The 18369-nt window shown below is 34.6% G+C and overlaps 1 protein-coding gene across 1 annotated transcript; it reads left to right on the top strand.

Moving 5' to 3' along the window:
* Window positions 1–2358: 2358 nt before the first annotated feature.
* Window positions 2359–18369, top strand: LOC149776824 (von Willebrand factor A domain-containing protein 2-like). Its single transcript, XM_089941539.1, has 7 exons — window positions 2359–2512; window positions 3670–3842; window positions 7327–7441; window positions 8717–8842; window positions 9395–9508; window positions 13659–14213; window positions 15116–18369. The coding sequence occupies exons 1-7, from the start codon at window positions 2455–2457 to the stop codon at window positions 15688–15690; spliced, it is 1716 nt and encodes a 571-aa protein (XP_089797665.1). The 5' UTR covers window positions 2359–2454; the 3' UTR covers window positions 15691–18369.

Raw genomic sequence — 18369 nt, 5'->3', positions numbered from 1 at the left:
TCGTTAGTTTTGAAAAGGACGTGTTTAGATTCATGGTTGGTTTCTATTCGTTGAAGGCCTGGGCTTAAATTGTGTGTCAAAGTAGGTTCGTACTCCCCTCCTCAAGGTTTATCCCTTATGACAAGTATCCTTGCCCGAATTTGAACTTTTAAGTGATCCAAGCTTTGGATCTATATCTTGTACTTTCCCGTATATGTAATTGTTAGGACTTACTTTTTCTTTTGATCAAATATATTACGAGGTTTTTATTATTGCATTGTTTTAATAATTTATGCTGAAAAATGAAACTTTGAGGAGAAGGATTATTTATTTCTTCTTCTGGGCGACTAAATACAAAGGCTGATACCGGCATAAATTTAGGTGAGAAAATATGTGGAATGTTTCGTAAAACTGCTATAGTAAGAATGTATTATTTGAGGGTGAGGGGTTGGGATTGGTGTGTGTGTGTGTGTGTGTTTATATTAAGCGCATGCCGAGAAAGACAAAACAAAACACATAGGCATTTATCCTGACCATTCGCTGATCTAAAACATGTGTCCCCAAAACACAGTAGGATTATCATGTAAAGCGTATTGTTTTATACGGAAAAAGAAAAACAAAACTTCATATTTTCTTCTTCTTGTATTGAGTGCTTGCATGGTTCGCGTATTTTAAGTCACAGTTACTAAGTATGTGTATTTGTTCCGCCCGCTTCATTTTCATCTTGTGTATTGTGGATATGCTTTCATGCCTTATTATTTCACCCCTTTGAGTGTTTATCTAACTTGCTAGCTTAGGTTATTACCATCCTCCCCTCTTACTTGAGGGACATAACACAGTTCTTTTTTTGTGTGTTATATCTAGGTGTGTTACCATTTAAAAAAATAGTCTACAATTATATCAGTGATTGCTAGTTTTTTGGGTGGTTTTGTTAAAAGTTGTATTTTTGTCTCTTTTCTTTTAATAGTTGACTTGCTCAGTCTTATTTGGGAATGGAATTTTCTCTCATGTGAGGGTGGGTGCTAGGCCGCGTACAATGCAACATACTACTTCTAGTTGGACTGATATACGCAATCCATGCCCGCCCCCACCAGCACAAACGCACTCACCATGGATATAATTCAATCCTTTCCCGTCTTAGGTGAACATGATCCATCTGATTCAAAAGTCAATAAAAATATACATTGTCATAGTCAGCTACATTTCAGACATCATATACATGCATTTAGATCATAGACCCAACTCTTATTTACTAAACCAAATGCACACATTTTGGGACAACAGAGATGGCCCTTATTAATACAACCTCTCCTTTTGTGGGTGCGGCGGGACCTGCATCTGGCATGCACCTTGTAAGCCCCTAATAAATGGTTCCGTTACATTTTTCCCTATTAGGAAAATAATGTCTTTGGCTAATTTTCTATTAAATCCACTCTTAATATATAATCTATTACATTTTGTAAGTGTATACCTTTTCAGTTTAATTATCGTATAGTGGTCGCTTTTATTTCATAGTTTCCATACTTCTTATTAATTCCTATATAATTGGTTATCTTATTGTTCCTGTATCATTATGTTGTACAATATGTTTCTTTATATAATATTAGGAATTACAATGCGAGCATGGATGTACATTGTTTGGCATAGTTCTTCTGAATGCTAGTCTCTGTCATATATCATTCAAGCATGTAACTATAGTCTATTTGTAAATTGACCTTAGTTTTGCCCACATGTTCCATGTTTTGTCCATATATATATATATATATATATATATATATATATATATATATATATATATATATATATATATATATATATATAACGTCAAAAAGTGCATCTCAGTGCCATGCAAGGGAAGGCATACGATAGGGGCATCGAAATATATTTGAAAATCATTTCACTACACTGTCCTAAAAAAAATCGTTTGACGAATATACTATTTTCTTTGCGTATTTGACTAAGAGGATTCTATGATCTTCAATCTATTCAGATTTCATTAAAATGTAAGTACTCATTCATATATTATTTTATGAAGAATTAGTGACAGGATACTTTTTATACTCTGCTATGTAACTTCACTTATGAAGGAATATCTATCTATTCAACGAGGAGTGGCGCAATAAAATCTACACATCTGATATGTCATTGTTAAACCGTTAACCTTGTAAATATATCATTTAGTTTCTTATCTTCAAAATTCTCTCGCATTTTGTACGCTAGTATCCTTACGTGCCTGCTCGTTTTTATTGACGTAGTCAGTGACAAGTTAATTTTGGTCATAGCTCTAATACCCTGGATGGAAACTCGGTAAATAACACACAAGTATGAAACAAGGAAGTTCGATATTTGCATTAACCTTGTCGGGTTTGAGTGAAGGTAATCACCACAAGGACCCTATTCATTGTGTAAATTTTGGAACTAGACATACAGTTATTTTTACATCCGCGATCAGCAGAGCTTTGTTAAACGCCTGGGATGGGAATACCGAAAATGAATTTTGTCCTTATGATCACTTGGCTATTGTGCCACAGAGGTAAGTGACTCAATATATGTATCTGTAAGGCGTGTTAGTCAAGAAAATGTTGCCTATGAAAAGTAACAAATTTATCAAAAATTGAAATAATCTCGTGATACTGAGTTATTTCTATTCTAAAACGTGTATGTTTTTGTCTTCACAACAGCGTCATTGTTCCTAACAATGTCCCATTATTAATTCTGTTCGACAGAGGTAAGTTTGCACATGCTTATGAAAGTATTAACTAAATGGCTCTCTGTCTTTCTGCATGTACTTACGTATGTATATGTGGGGGGGGGGCAATGCAATGAATAGATGAACTGGAACAAGAATGAATATATGCAGATATTTAATTATAGCTGAATATTCAAGCTTGATAGAAAAATAGCCTCAAGGTAGTAGTTTTCGTTACATATTTAGAATGAAAATAATTCTTAGTGAATAATATTTTTTCTGTACGTGTATAAGATATGCAAACATATTTAATAAAGAAGGCGCAAATCGTCAAAAGCCCCTCCCCCCCCCAAAAAAAGAAAAACGTGAGTAAAATTTAGTGTCGCAACAAATTAAAAACTATTATAGTGATGTTTCTGTCTACGCTTCGGATACTCATGATACAATTGTGACTAAATATAGTTGCTAAAAGAATAATTCTAGTGAGAAAACAAATATTGTTTTAAGAAATCTAACCCGTCACTATATTTTAGATACATTTTGCCATACAGTCTGTATATAATTTATATCCCTGTTGTCAGATCTAAATACTCATCTATGTTGTTTAATACAGAATTAATATACATAAAGTAAAGAAGCGTCTTTCCTTCCTTTGAGACTACTCTTAGCAGTTGATTTTGAAATCATGCTATGTTCTTAGCTTTACCGGAACTTTTCGTTGCATGACATTATAATACATTGTTTTATTCCACCCAAGGTTAACAGCTCGTCATGCTTGAGCAATGGTGTCTTGGTGGCGGGTGGGACTAAGTCTAAAGGCAGTGTAATGCCAGGGATTTATTAGAAAGTGTATCCTCTATAATTAAAGATTTACATAAAAGGTATACCAAACAAGGTTAGTGGCATTACTAGTTTAAAAAAACAAAACAGAACTTTTAACAAAACTCAGAATTATGGAGCCTTGAGCTTTCAGTTGTAATGATTTATTTATTTTCCTCTAGTTGTTCAAGCTCAGTACAATCGCAATCAGCTGTCGAACGAAATTCAGATGGATAGAAAAGAAGCTGCCCTTTTCTTAAGTCATGGAAGCCGGGTGGAACGTAGCACTACGCCTGGTTTTTGTTACGACAGAGCACAGGAAGGAGTTTGTGAAATGCGTCATTTGGAGTGTCGGGTAAATTATATGGCAAACATATTTGATAGTGGGTGAATAAATGGCATCCCAGTGCTAAAATATTAAGTTTCACCTGTTCAGTACAATTACAAAACAGTTTTCAATTATTCAGGCGAAGAGATAACTTAACGACCACGTAACAAACAATAAACACAAACGTTGTGGGAATGCCTAGACTATTGCATGTTTGAATTAGATAAGTAATCTACAAGTAAGAGTTAGATAATGAAGACAACAAAAAAAAAAGTAAATGAAAAATGCCATTACACTGAGTCTACAACGTATAGTTTGTTTTGTTGTCAGATTAGAAAAGTGTATAAATAATAATCGAAGATGGCGCGATCTGTGCTCGCGTGCATCGTACGAGAACCATATTCTTTGAATATTGTCGCAAGAAGTGTATACGGGTGATGAATGGATACAGTGACAGTTTGATTTTATTTTTTATTTTTATTTAAATTATTCATTGGAACTACAATGTGTTCACTGATATTATGGACTTAAACATTATTTTGGGATTATTGAGAACTCATTCAAAGAGATTATGAATTATATCATTGCCGTAAATCAGGACAATCAAGACTTTTGATGCATCATGATATTCAAGACTATTGAACTTCATTCAGAACAGTCTATACTTTTGGAATTGGGATAGAACATTTAGGATTATTTAGGGTTTAAATCACAATACTGTAAGCGTCTTTTGAATTTTCACTTTACATTCACGGAAAATAAATTATTTGTTAATTTTACTCCACTTGATGGTTTCAATTTTTTCTCTTACATAGTTTAAGACATAAAATCTTAACAATGTTCCACTCCTAACTTGAAAATGGAAGTATTAATCTATCTACTTACCTACATGCCTACCTTTTCATGTACCATGAGATCGGCTGTAAAACCGTGTTTTTAACTCGTCTTTTGTTATTCATGATCAGCTCTTTCATCAAAAATGTAAAACAATTTTAAAGGTGCAGCGATATGGCAAAGAATGAAACACAGTTTGCTAAAACAGTGCCCTTTTAGCTTGGCTCAAAGAATAATATTTATCTATGAATACACAACTTAATAAAATGGCATGAGATTTTTCGTATATGAAATTTGCTTAAGGTGCTATTAAGTACTACCTCCTTCAAAATGCATAATTTTCAGTTTGCAAGCGATGTGTCGAAGTTTGCTCTCTATATGCCGAGGAACTTTACTTTTCGTACGTTAATCAGGATTTAAACGACAGCTACTGTGTCTATATCTATTTGGTGTTATGGTACATAGTTACTACTACATCACAAATATCCTATCAGAAATTATGTTCAACTTCTTATGGACCACTTGCTCCCGTCAAAGAACACAAGTACGGATTTAAAGGAATCTACCTTTTGAAATGGTATATTCACACATACTATCATTTTCTCAGTTTACATCTTATATCAGAGGAACTAGGCTATTCAAAAGTATATCTATATATTTGTAGTACTAGCTACAACTGTTATGCCGTACAAGTACCATCACTGACTTAGATAAGAATTCTGAGATGTCTTACAGATATTAACTATATTCTAGCCAAGACGCGTGAGACTGCATACTAGTGCCGTGAGTGTCCTAGCCATGAAGTGTGCTACACCGCACTAGATTTTGTACTTTTACTAACACTGTCCAAGTCAAGAAATGTGAGATAACTTACTAGCAATAACACTGTCCTAGCCAAGTTGTATGAGATTGCTTATTAATATTGGCATTGTCCTGGACTCGACATATGAGATATCGTTCTATTAACACAAATAGATGCCTTCGCAAAATGTATGATTGATGACGTCGGTCAGTGTCACAGTCAGATCACAAACATTCCCGACAGTACGAGATTTAACACTTTTATAATCAATACAGGACAGTGTCAATTCAAAATTGGAACGAGACCATTGTAAACAGAACCAATGGAAAAATTGATTTTATATTATGAACGATTTTGAACTATATTATCATTTGTTAAATTTATTTTTACATTTAAAGTTAGATTAACAAAATCAGAACTTCAAATTACAAGCCACATAAAAAATATACAAAATAATAAAAAAATTAAGATGGGATAACTTCTATAGAAATTACAGATTGTGATCAATGTGTGCTCAAACTGAAACTGGAGATTAATTAAATTTTCTTTTAAATGTTTTCTTCAGTGGACACTGTAATTTACATCTTCGAAAATAGTATGTTCTGAGCCCAAAACACTGAAGATGAAACAGTCATTTAATATTTATAATATGTCTACCGTAAGAAAATCATGTATTTTTATTCACCACGTAAAGAAAAACATATACTTCATGCACACATGCAGGTATAACATGTCCTCTTATGTCGTTCTGTGACCAAGAAAGAAATCCTCTGTTTAATGTGATAATATATGGAACTATAAATCGATAGATTTAGGGTGAAGAGTTGTCGTTTTGTTATCTGTGCCACTTTGCGAGGCCCGTCCATGGCGATTTATGGTACTGTAACGTCAAATATTATGTTGTCAATAAGGAAGCTCCTTTATGAAGGTTTAAGTCTGTAGAATACTCAAACTAAATATACTACGACCTTAAATTATTCAGTCGTGAGGACAATCGTGTCACTTAGCTGTGAACACATCAGCAGTCGCCGTGTGTGTGTGTGTCTGTGTCTGTGTGTGTGTGTGTGTGTGTGTTCCAAAAGAGTGGAAGACACTCTTTGTATTTCATGTTTTTTCTCTCCATAAGTACAAATTAATGATCCACTAAGAAGATGTATCTTTTTTCCCTATGCGTTTTAGGTCTGATTTTATTGAGTACCTGTTGAGAGACATACCCAAAAATTAGTGTTACTATCCCACATATTTGACGGGTAGTATTGGCCTTCTTCGTTCTAACAAATGCCTTACACTTTACTGCAATGTTGGTATACTATTCGTAGCGACTGATCCAATGAACGGGTGGTCAGTTTTAGTTGTCTTATTAAGCTGACCACATGTTCCGATATTTTCTTAGTTAACTGATATTTAATATTAGGTTCGGACATACGGATGAACAATTTTGCTGGAGCGTAGATTTCTTCTTAAATATATACATAGAACTGAAAATATTTCTATAATATCTAAAATAGTTTAAAATAATTTGGAACATAAAATGCATAAAGCTTATTAAGGTCCAACGATGTGTATCCACATAAAATGGCAGCTGTTACATTTGCATTAAATTTTGCTAAAGGTTATTTTCTTTTAAAATTGAATGCTGAAAGTGTAACTTTTCTCTAATTCTGTGCAGAAAGTGATGTTTTGACAAACGTATCTGTGACCTGCGTGCATTATGCTATCAGTAAACATTACAAACATTACAAAATGTTTAAGTGGAGAACTTTCCTATTGTGCTTACAATATTCTTATTAGTCTAGTGAATGAGGAATTCAGGAATGTTTTGGCACAAAATAGGTTACTATGAGCACATTCTTAACCTTTATTAATTTTTTTCAGACCGAGGAATTCAGAGAGTACCTTTGTACACAAGAGATTCATGCTTGTCCAAATCATCTGACATGTACTATAGATGGAATATGGTGCCCAGTGCACTACGGAACACATTGTACCAGTAAGATGTCTTAACCGCGAAGACACCCATTATTTATTATCTAGAAGAAGAAAGTGTAGATTCCAGAGAAATATGATATTTAATAGAGAGGCGAATGCATCATTTGTACAGTTTTAGACAAATTAATTAGATCTTCAATATTTATATGTATGTATGTATGTATGTATGTATGTATGCATGTATCAATACACTATTACTATTCCATTCCTCTGACACAAATGAGAACAGCTACCACACGTGATACAAAAATATTCAAAACGGACATGTGATGTGACACAATAAGTACTGTTAATACTAATATGGGCCACCCTAGGGTCGAGCGGACATTAACATTACTCCATGGTTTGACACTGAGGGTCAAACGGGAATTTAACATTACACCTCCATTGTGAGAAATTTCTGTGTATAGGATCGACGAATAATATCTTGTGAAAGAGTGATCTACTATTCAACACTGAGTCATCTACTATCCATTCCCACGCAATGTCGTTTCTATAAGCCCTTTGTAGTGACCAAAGACCCACACTAAACTATCCAACAGTCAAATACCTTGACCAAGACTTAATCATCTACTGTCCCGCACCCCACACTATACCTTCAATACGCCATGTTGAGTGACCAATATATATTATCTACTATCCAACAGTCAGACATACTACCTAGCACCTCTAGTAAACACGTGCAAACTACAGTGTGCAGTGCCAAATAAGTAGTTATCTACTTATCAACAATAGACAAAACAAACGGAACATTAGTTAAAAATCACCGGGACTATGAAACACTAAATAGCTGTCCATCTCACATGTCTGCTATCTATTATCGCTTTATCACTTGATAAACAAGGAAAACAAAAATGCAAATTAGATTTAATACACGAAGTGAAATATTACCTATGTTCAAACCCCCGCCGAGTCATACCAAAGACTTTTAAAGATATGTCACTAGCAGCTGCCTCGTAAGGTGCTCAGCATTAAGAGGTAAGTGTTAGGACTGGTCGGCCTGGTCTCAGGATAATGTGATTTGGTGGGACATCATGCTACATGTCTGCGGCATGATGCGCCAGTCTAAACATCACTATAAACTGCCATTCTGCTGACATCGTGGCAGTATGATTACATTTTTTAAAAGATATGTTAAAAATCCAAATGACGCACACAACCACCATCCCCTCCCCCACAAATCTTTGTGGTTTTGACACAATATGTCTGTGAAACATTCGATACGAAGGAGATAAAAGAATTATATATCTTTGATCTTTACAATTTTCTTCTTCAGATGTATGTGATATCTTTGGACCAGGTGTCCCGAGATGCAAGAACGGAGGGACGTGTATGAACATCAGTGCTGAAAATTACATCTGCATTTGTCCACAGGGATTTACCGGCAAGGACTGTGGAGACGGTTGGTAGTTTAGTTTATATGTGTGTGTGATTATGTGTGCGCATACAGAACTTGAGACACCTTTATATATATATATATATATATATATATATATATATATATATATATATATATATATATATATATATATATATATATATATATATATATATAAAGGTGCCTTGTTTGTGCCTATATCTTGTATAACCAACGCTGAGATAGATCAAACATGATTGCAGTGATCTGATTAGATGACAATGATAGTTCAGTTTTGGAAACAAATGGCGCATGTTTCCAGGAAATAAACGTGCGTAATTCAATGCAATCTATTCAGACTATAATGATTGTAAAATTGTATCGCCTTTACTGATTGTACTCTTTGAGAATATTGAAAAGTTGTATTGTCCTTGTGTATTTAATGACCGCATTTATTAAATTTATATGTATGATATAACAATTCAGGCTTATTGACTCCGTTTCTTGTTCCATTTATTGTAAGCTCATTTCAGAAAGATTTTAATGTAGAATTAATATAGTATAATACTATAATTCACTTTATGTTCCTTTTTTTAGATTTAAACGAATGCTTGACTAATCCATGTCAGCAAAGCGCTTCATGCAATAATAGCTTTGGAAATTATAGTTGCAATTGTCCAAGCCGATTCACCGGACAAAACTGTGACCTAGGTAAGTTTTCTAGATAATTAAATGCTGGAATAAGCTTCTAACAATTTTTATATTTTTACATTGTACATTTATAGACGTTTCTAAAGAACATTAAAATTGTTATAATCAGTTACTGTGGCAACACTTTTCTGACTTCGTACGTTGACCGAAATTCACAAATATTGTACTGCTGCGGACGAAATGTATTAGGTATTATAGAAGAATGTCAAAGAATCCAACTCCAACAAAAGTAGTATTATTTAAGTGATTGCAATTAATATCTACAATCTATTTTTTTCCGAAAAAGTCTTCCAGCATAACAGAAAAGGCAGTCAATGCTATCCTACTATTTAAGATCAAATATCGCTCGTCATTTCTCCAGTGTTATCCTATTAGTGAGGATAAAGCTATAGTTGTTTTGGAAAGTTATCCTAATTCCTGTAATTTGTTTTAAAACCAATCGTGGGATTCTTGTTGCTATTAATTTGTTGCGCTCCAATTGTAGTTTTTCGGTTCCGTTTCTTAGAGTGTATGGCTAAGAATATTTTAGGACATCAAGGTGTATAGCACCAAATCCTTTTATCGAGGTCATCATTGGTATTAAACAACCAGAATCTTTATGTCTTCATTTGAAGACACCGTTTGTTCGGTGTTTATCATTTTCTCTTCAGCGTCAATAATTAATGCAATGCACAAATTGATTTAAGTTGTTTCTGTAAAAATGTGCATCTTAAGTGACACGATAACGTTAACTTTCCCGATTTTCAGAGATTTATTTCAAACAGTGAAGTTCTTGATATTGAGTCTCTCGCAGAAACGTGGATAACGTCCAAGTAAACGAATGTGTTCACTTACCAGAAATCGGATTGTGATCCGTATGGAAAAACTATGGAAACACGGAAGCGTTCTTGTGTTGCATTAATTGATGACATGAGTTGCACAAGTACCTGTGTTCCTACCTACAGTACGCGCATACTTTCCAGTTTGTTTGTTAGCACCCTCCCCTCCACGGATTTTCAACTAAATACGGTACCAAAGACATACCAATTTATAATTTATAACCTAGTTGTCGCCAATGGTTCCCAAACAGTGTCATCGTGTGGGTGTTTGGAATCGAACAGGAGTTTCTTTAATAATACGGTTACGATATTGCATGTTCGGGGCTATGTTTGCAAGCAACAGAAGTTACATAGTTCACTGTCTTTGATAGTCTCAACAATTTCGTACAGTTTGGAGTTACATCTCTTAGAAAACATGTATACAAGAGTTCCTTCTTTTATTTGTTCAATTTGTCTTAGAAACATGAAAATAGACATTGCAAACATTGGACGCAGACTGTTCTAGAAATAGAAAAGGACAGCAAGCAGTCTGTCTGCTTTTTAAAAAGGTGAGGCAGGTTGTGCGAATACGGTACTAGATACAACTTGTCATTGTGATGGAAATGCATACAAAATTATACTTATTTCTTTTATAGAATATGAGGTTCGACATAACAGTCTTGTGTTTGAAGTTTTAAGAAATTAATAGTTATTTTACTGTAGCAAATTGAGTTTACTAGCTAACTGTCATTGGAGTTAGAAACATGGATATTAACGTCAGTAAAACCACCATACTAATTAACTCCGATCTCAGTAAAGCTGAATAGGGAACTTACAAAATCTTATCTTTGGCCTCTGTTATCGTAATATCAGTTTTGCTGTACTTAGGTGCATTGATACATAAATGTTTTCATGATTATGCTTCTAGTACAGCATCAAATCCCAGGAACCAACGTATGTGTCTTCTTTTGTAGTCAGAGGAGCTTTCATTAAAAACAACAATATTAATTTTATTGGAATTGTATCTGAATCCACACTTTATAGAGTACTGAACACTTATCCTCAGTAAGTGATCCATGTCTAGTTTTGACATATCAGCTCCTACTGTCCGACATGGATAAAGGTTATCGGTGAATTAAAAAAAACTAGTTGCAAGTTGTTAAAATGTCAATTGGTTCATTGATAAAAACAACGAAAAGCCAAGGGGAGAATATTCCACCTTTCTGTATGCAATTTAACACCACAAATCGGTTAGAAATCCTTACTGAATTGAAACTTCTGCTGTACATATTTGTATATCACTGACAATCACAATCTATAGTCTGTGATTGATACCGATCTGTAACACTTTATAGAATAATCTGTCATGCCATGATGTGTCAAAGCTTTCTCGGTATCAGGGAAAGCTACATACAAATTGCTTTGATTTTCATTAGCATTGCTCATTAGTTCTTTAACCATGCATGAAGTTATATTTCAACCTAGAACCTTCTGAAAGCTCCCATGTAGTGAATTATTTGAGAACTTTGTAAGCTTACAATCAGTTTGTAATCGACTTAATACCATTTTTTTAAAATTGTTACCAATAACTCGGAGATGCGTTATCACCCTGTAATTGTTTCGGTTTCTTTGTTTATTACTTCCTTCCTTGAAAATGGCAATTATCAAAGTTTCTTTCAAATTTCCGGAATGTGCAAAATTCCAACATAGAGTTATAAAGGGTAATCAGGATAACCTGATCTCACCATACTTAAGGTGTTAATACCCGCTGGCCTATGCCGACTGAACATATGAAAGAGTAAAGAATACCTGTCTTTTGGATCTAACGTGCATGACAAAATCTTCAATTTTGCATTAAAGCTACTGGAACCTGGAAAATTAATTTTCTTTAAAACTCAAAAAATATTCAAAGCGTGAAACTGTAGCGGCAAAGAATGAGGTAATATATTTTTTTTATATGTGCAACGTTTATACACACCACAACGTGTGTTATCCTTGTTCTTACATCATAAATGGAGGACCGGGCTAAGTTACTTCCTATAAATCTGATAAGTAGCGCCACAATAAAAAATAGAAGGAAAATAGAATCATGCCTTGCTCCGGTTATGTTCCTTACCGAAACAGTATTGTTCTTATTATAACGCTTGAGGTAGATAAGATATATTGTATTCGAACTTCATCGTTTGCATTACAATGTATTTAAAACTATGTATTAAAAAATACATGAATTTAGAGTTAGCCAAGGATGTATCGGTTTCGTTTTTATTTAATTACAAAAGAAGAGAAATTTTAGAGCTGCCTTTACAGGCTAAATTCTCTTACACATAGAAACCGATTGTACATGGTTCTTTCTATATTTTGATCATTTATATCAAATGTCCTTTAAAGATAATATAGTTATTAGAAAGCAATGTTCTCTCAAAGTATAATGATATTATTCTTACAAGAAAGCCCCCAACCATTTGAGTTGTACAAGACTTCTGGCAAGATGGCAGATTTAAAGCATATAGAACCTTACCAATTGCATGTTTCTTCCCAAAACAAAACGATAACCGAGTAATGAATGCCATCTACATAAATTATAGACCAAATACATACAAAAATGTTATTTAAAGCATGAAAAACGGTACTCGTGCAGCGCGAGAAATTCGGATGCTTGAGTACAGTGACGTCACAAGAGCTGTCAAAGCCAACAGAAGAAACACAATCGCGTATGTAATTTTTTGGGAGAGGGTTGCGAGGGTGGATGGGTTGAACCTGTGTAAATATATCGCTTTATTTAACGCCAAGGTGTATAATATATAATACAAATTACACCCATCAATCATACACCAAATTAAGGCAATTAAAACTTCTTTTAACAACATTAAAATATACATGGTCGGTTTTAAAAGAAAAACCAAGATAACAATGGAGGATGTTTTTCATCGGTAATCAATATTCCAGTTGATCATAGTTATGTCAACGCTTTTAAAAGTCAGACAGGAAGTATCATGGTACAGGTCACAAGCGTAGTATACCATTTTACAGCAGTTTTGTAATCCACCATTATTTACAAATCCAAAGCCATGTAACATGTTCAAAGATCCCCTCAATGTCAGTGTACACTGAAAACGTATCCTTTGTATTACACGAAATTTGTCATGTTCTTATGTAATAAGTATTCATATTTGGCAGCAGTTACGACCTTCAAGAATTCTAACTTGTAAAATTTCTTGTATATAAATCAGTTTGTTTATTATCTAATATTCAAAACTGAACTTAATTACAAACAAATGAGAACAGACTGGCAAAAAGAGTAGAACTAGTATGGTTGCATGTGAAATGGCTGAATGATTTTTTTCTCATCCCAGATACATGCAAGATTGGCCCAGCAGATATAGTTTTCCTTGTCGACTCTTCGGTAAGCCAGGGTAAAGACAACTTTAACAAACAATTAGACTTTATCAAGGAATTTGTGAAATCGGTTTACATCGGTCCGACGTTCGTTCGGGTCAGCGTGATAACCTTCTCGTCTAATGCTCGAGTAGAATTCAACCTCATGACATATTTAGAGAACAAAACCTTATTAGACGCCATAGATCGAATTCAGTACGACCCAGGGGTTACAAACACTGGCTCTGCCCTACGAGCTGCACGAGAGGAGGTATTACCAAACAACAGGAAGAATGTTAAGAAACGTGTTATTATTTTAACCGACGGCATGTCCTCCAATAAAAGTGATATGAGAATACAGGCAAAGTTATTGAAAGATGCTGGTGTAAATATTGTGGTCATAGGAATTGGTTCTGAAGTTCTGCACGAGGAACTGCTTGAAATGGCAAGCGATTACAGCGACGTCTTCACTGTATCCACCTTTGATGGGCTGTACAGCATTCAACGAAAGATTGGGATATACGTGTGTGAAGGTATATTGTTTGCAAAAATATCTAAAACATTTTCTTTTATGCATATATTTTATATTTAAACAGTAGAACAAGTTTTAATTTTTTTACAACACTTGAAAAAGTCCAACAATCTTGTGTAGTTTCCTTACAAGAAGTACAGCCATAGGTTTATCGTACTAATTGAACGAATATATATAAGCAATAAATAATCGAAGGAAAAATATGATCTTCATTGACACTTAGCTGCCTAGTTTACACTCTCTTATTGTGCATTTTCTAAAATAAGGTTTCATCCTGACATCAGATACTATTGTTTCCGGGTGTGCTTTTCTTTATCATCTATTTAATATATATGATTACGTGGACCCTAGAGATAAGCACTTTTGTTTGGTAAAAAGGTGTCCATTTGTAATAATCATTTAAATGAGTACAAATTCCACTAGCATAACGAATTGTTTCCTGTGTACTTTGAGCACCTCCTTCCTCAACCTGTCCCATCCATTCTGAGGGATGGGTGCATGTTCAAGTGGATTGGAGCACGGGTGCAAGAGAGGTAGGCGATATGTGTGCTACCCCCGATGCATTGTTCCAGATACTTCTGTTTTGAAAGTGTCAGGCTTGAGTGGCGTTCGAAAAAATAAAAAATGGGAATGCCGCACAATTATTATAGAATGACACAAAAGTTGTATAGCGACACAGTCAAAATGAAGTTTCCGTTCGTTTTTCCTAATACAAGATCTTCATTAGGGGACGATGAATAATGTACACACACACACACACACACACACACACACGAGAATGACGCGAGTAGAACAATAAATATTTATATTTAAGCACAGAGAAAAATAACTATCCGGAACGATCAAAGGTTCTAAACAATCTTTTCTCTTTGCATGTTAAGCACAAACATTTCTTTTTTCCAGTATGTCATCCAAAGATGTCCGATATATTTTACCTTCTGGATGCCGGTAGCTCAGTGTCTTTGGTTGAGTTCCAGGGTGCCCTTGACGCTTTGCAGTACGTTACTTCGCTTTTTATTGGAAGCAATGACGTCAGAGTCAGTCTTATAACATATGCAGCTGAACCAGAAGTGAAATTCAATTTTCAGAGCGGCTTAACAGAAATTCAGATTCACCAAAAGATTTCAATCCTTTCCAAGGCAATACATCCTTCAAACCATACGAAAGCTCTTGAATATGTGTACCTAAGTGGATTCACAACAGCAAATGGCGCAAGAAATGATACGAGGAAAGTTATTATGCATCTCACCAACGGGCATGGCATAGAAAATGACACGTATCATTGGGCGGATATGCTGAAGAATGATGGGAAAATAATAATAGAAATAGGGTACGGAGACTACATCGATCGAAAAGCAATGCTGAACCTTGCCTCCTATCCTTACATGTTTTACCATTTGGGAGAGGAGCAATATACCGACGTTAATGTTTTGAGATCCCTTAAAAGTCTGTCTGAATACGAAGTATGCAACGTGTAAATTTTGTGCTGATAAATCAGACTCTAGTACGTTATGTCATAAGACACTTCGATCAATTTTATTTCCAAGTCATGAGAAAGCGCTAAAGTGTTAGAATAGAACGTTTGTATCTGATCAATGCTAGTTTTTTTTTCAAGCACGATCATTCTTTCCCTTGTATTATCTCTTACGAAACATACATTTTTGATTCAATCTTAATACATTTTTTACTTTTCAGCTTATTACTGCTAATAGTAATGAAACTTGTCCGTCTAACATATATTACTTTATGAATTGAGCATATAGTTGGAGTTCTAGACTCTTTGGTCATGAGTACAACTTGCGAAATGGGCAACCTAAAGACCATAAATATATGCTATATGTAATATTAGTACACCCTGTAGACCATAAATACCTGCCATCTGTAATATTAGTACAGCTTGTAGACGATAAATACATGCTATCTGTAATATTAGTACAGCTTGAAGACCATAAATACATGCCATCTGTAATATTAATACAGCCTGAAGACCGTAAATACGTGCCATCTGTAATATTAATACAGCCTGAAGACCCTAAATACATGTCATCTGTAATATTAGTACAGCCTGAAGACCCTAAATACATGCCATCTGTAATATTAATACAGCCTGAAGACCCTAAATACATGTCATCTGTAATATTTTAGTACAGCTAGAAGACCATAAATACCTGCCATCTGTAATATTAGTACAGCCTGTAGACGATAAATACATGTCATCTGTAATATTAATACAGCCTGAAGACCGTAAATACATGCCATCTGTAATATTAGTACAGCTTGTAAACCATACGTAAATGCCATTTGTAATATTAGTGGAGCCTGAAGACCGTGAACACATGTTATCTGCATGTTGGTAAGTTCAATTCATAGCCAAACGCGCTTTAAATATCAACACTCATTGCGTCAATATTTAAACCACAGAAAACATCCCCGGCCGATTCTTATTTACTTAGTTTTCTTAAATTGTTTTTGGAAACTAGATTATATAGTCACCATATACTTAAAGGTCGCCTCTCTGCTTCTGTGGCGTAAGTAAGCATCCTCGAAGCGGTTTTTATTTAACTTCAAACATACGTTACAATGTTCCAGTTATGATGAGAGAATTAACTTCATGCTAACATGAATCCACGATGTTATTTTGGTAAAATACGTGAAACATATTCAAATCTGAGGCTGAGAACTATTTATAAGCAGCACAGAATTAATACTAGAAAGTACAATAGGTTTCAGGCAATCAGTTTGGTGCGTGACGCCGCTTTATCCTAAGATGTCATTGAGTGTTTTTATATAAGACATGCAGTCCTGGCAGTCAAAACGGATGCCTACACACACGAGTAGGCGGATAAATGGAATTATATATAGCGACACGTTTGGAAACTGATATGTGGGCTACACACAAGAGATATGCCACTGACACAACCGAAGAAATTTGCTGAGCTATATGGTGCTTACCAATTTCAATAGAAAGAGCAAAATATATAATTATCTATTTCCCATTTGAAACTGTCAAGAAGAATTGGGATTTTATTTTAACAAGAGAGAATGAAAGATTATGGTGGAAGGAGGTATTGCGCTACAGCGCAATATTTAACTATTTGCGTATGGTTTAAAAGCTGTACTAATATTACAGATGGCATGTATTTACGGTCTTCGGGCTGTATTAATATTACAGATGGCATCGTGGATTCATGTTAACATGAAGTTAATTCTCTCATCATAACTGGAACATTGTAACGTGTGTTTGAAGTTAAATAAATATATGGTCTGGTTGGTTGATTAGGATCAGGCCTGTTAACTCGTCCGATGTTTGTCCCCAGTAGACTCGTACATACTAAACATAGATACTGGTTTTGTTTCCTGGATCCACCCACTCCATGTGATATGATGTATGTATATCGCTTTGTGCATCAGAATCAAAATGCATACTTTGAATCATCACCTTCAGGAGTAACGTTCTATTTTGAATCAGGTCTTTGATCAAGTGAAACATCTTAAGGATTCACTATTTTCACTCAAACCCACCTTTCAGGGTTTATTCGAGATGACTCTGAATGATTTTGATGATATCTTGCTTACAAATGGATAACCCAATATCGCTGGCCTGAAAATGGATAATCCAATATCCAAAATGAATGCCCCGATATCTTTGGCCGGTCATGAGTTTTCAAGTTCTGCAAGTGATGCCGATCTTCCATTATTTAATCAACTAATAATTGTACCAATCTGCGTCAATCCACTTGCATAAGTGTTGTCGCTAACACTGGACCTAGAAAAGAAGGCCGTAACCACCACATGTATAATCACTGTTTCATTGGTTGGACACCAAAAAATAGGTGACCGTCGGAATGGCCTATAGTTAATATATAGGCATGGTCACCTAATGAGTACTTCAGAAGCGTATCACTTATTCTGGGAATTCCAAGACTCAGGAATTCCAAAATATATTCTGATTGCTATCATATCAAGGTCAAAAATATAAGTGTTTTCTCCTGACTTATCATTCATCTTACTGCATCTTATAATCCTTAGTTACGTTTTTGTTTTCAAAAATTAAAACAGAGGATTTGAAATGCCAAATAGATAGAACAAAATTATAAGCAAATATATAAAAATTTTTAAACTTGAATATATATATATATATATATATATATATATAT

Source organism: Sinohyriopsis cumingii, chromosome 18 (assembly GCF_028554795.1).
Source record: "Sinohyriopsis cumingii isolate HCF-2022 chromosome 18, ASM2855479v2, whole genome shotgun sequence".
In the NCBI taxonomy this organism is placed as follows: Eukaryota; Metazoa; Mollusca; class Bivalvia; order Unionida; family Unionidae; genus Sinohyriopsis; species Sinohyriopsis cumingii.
Note: the sequence above shows the minus strand (reverse complement) of the source record. Positions and strands in the feature narration are given on the sequence as shown.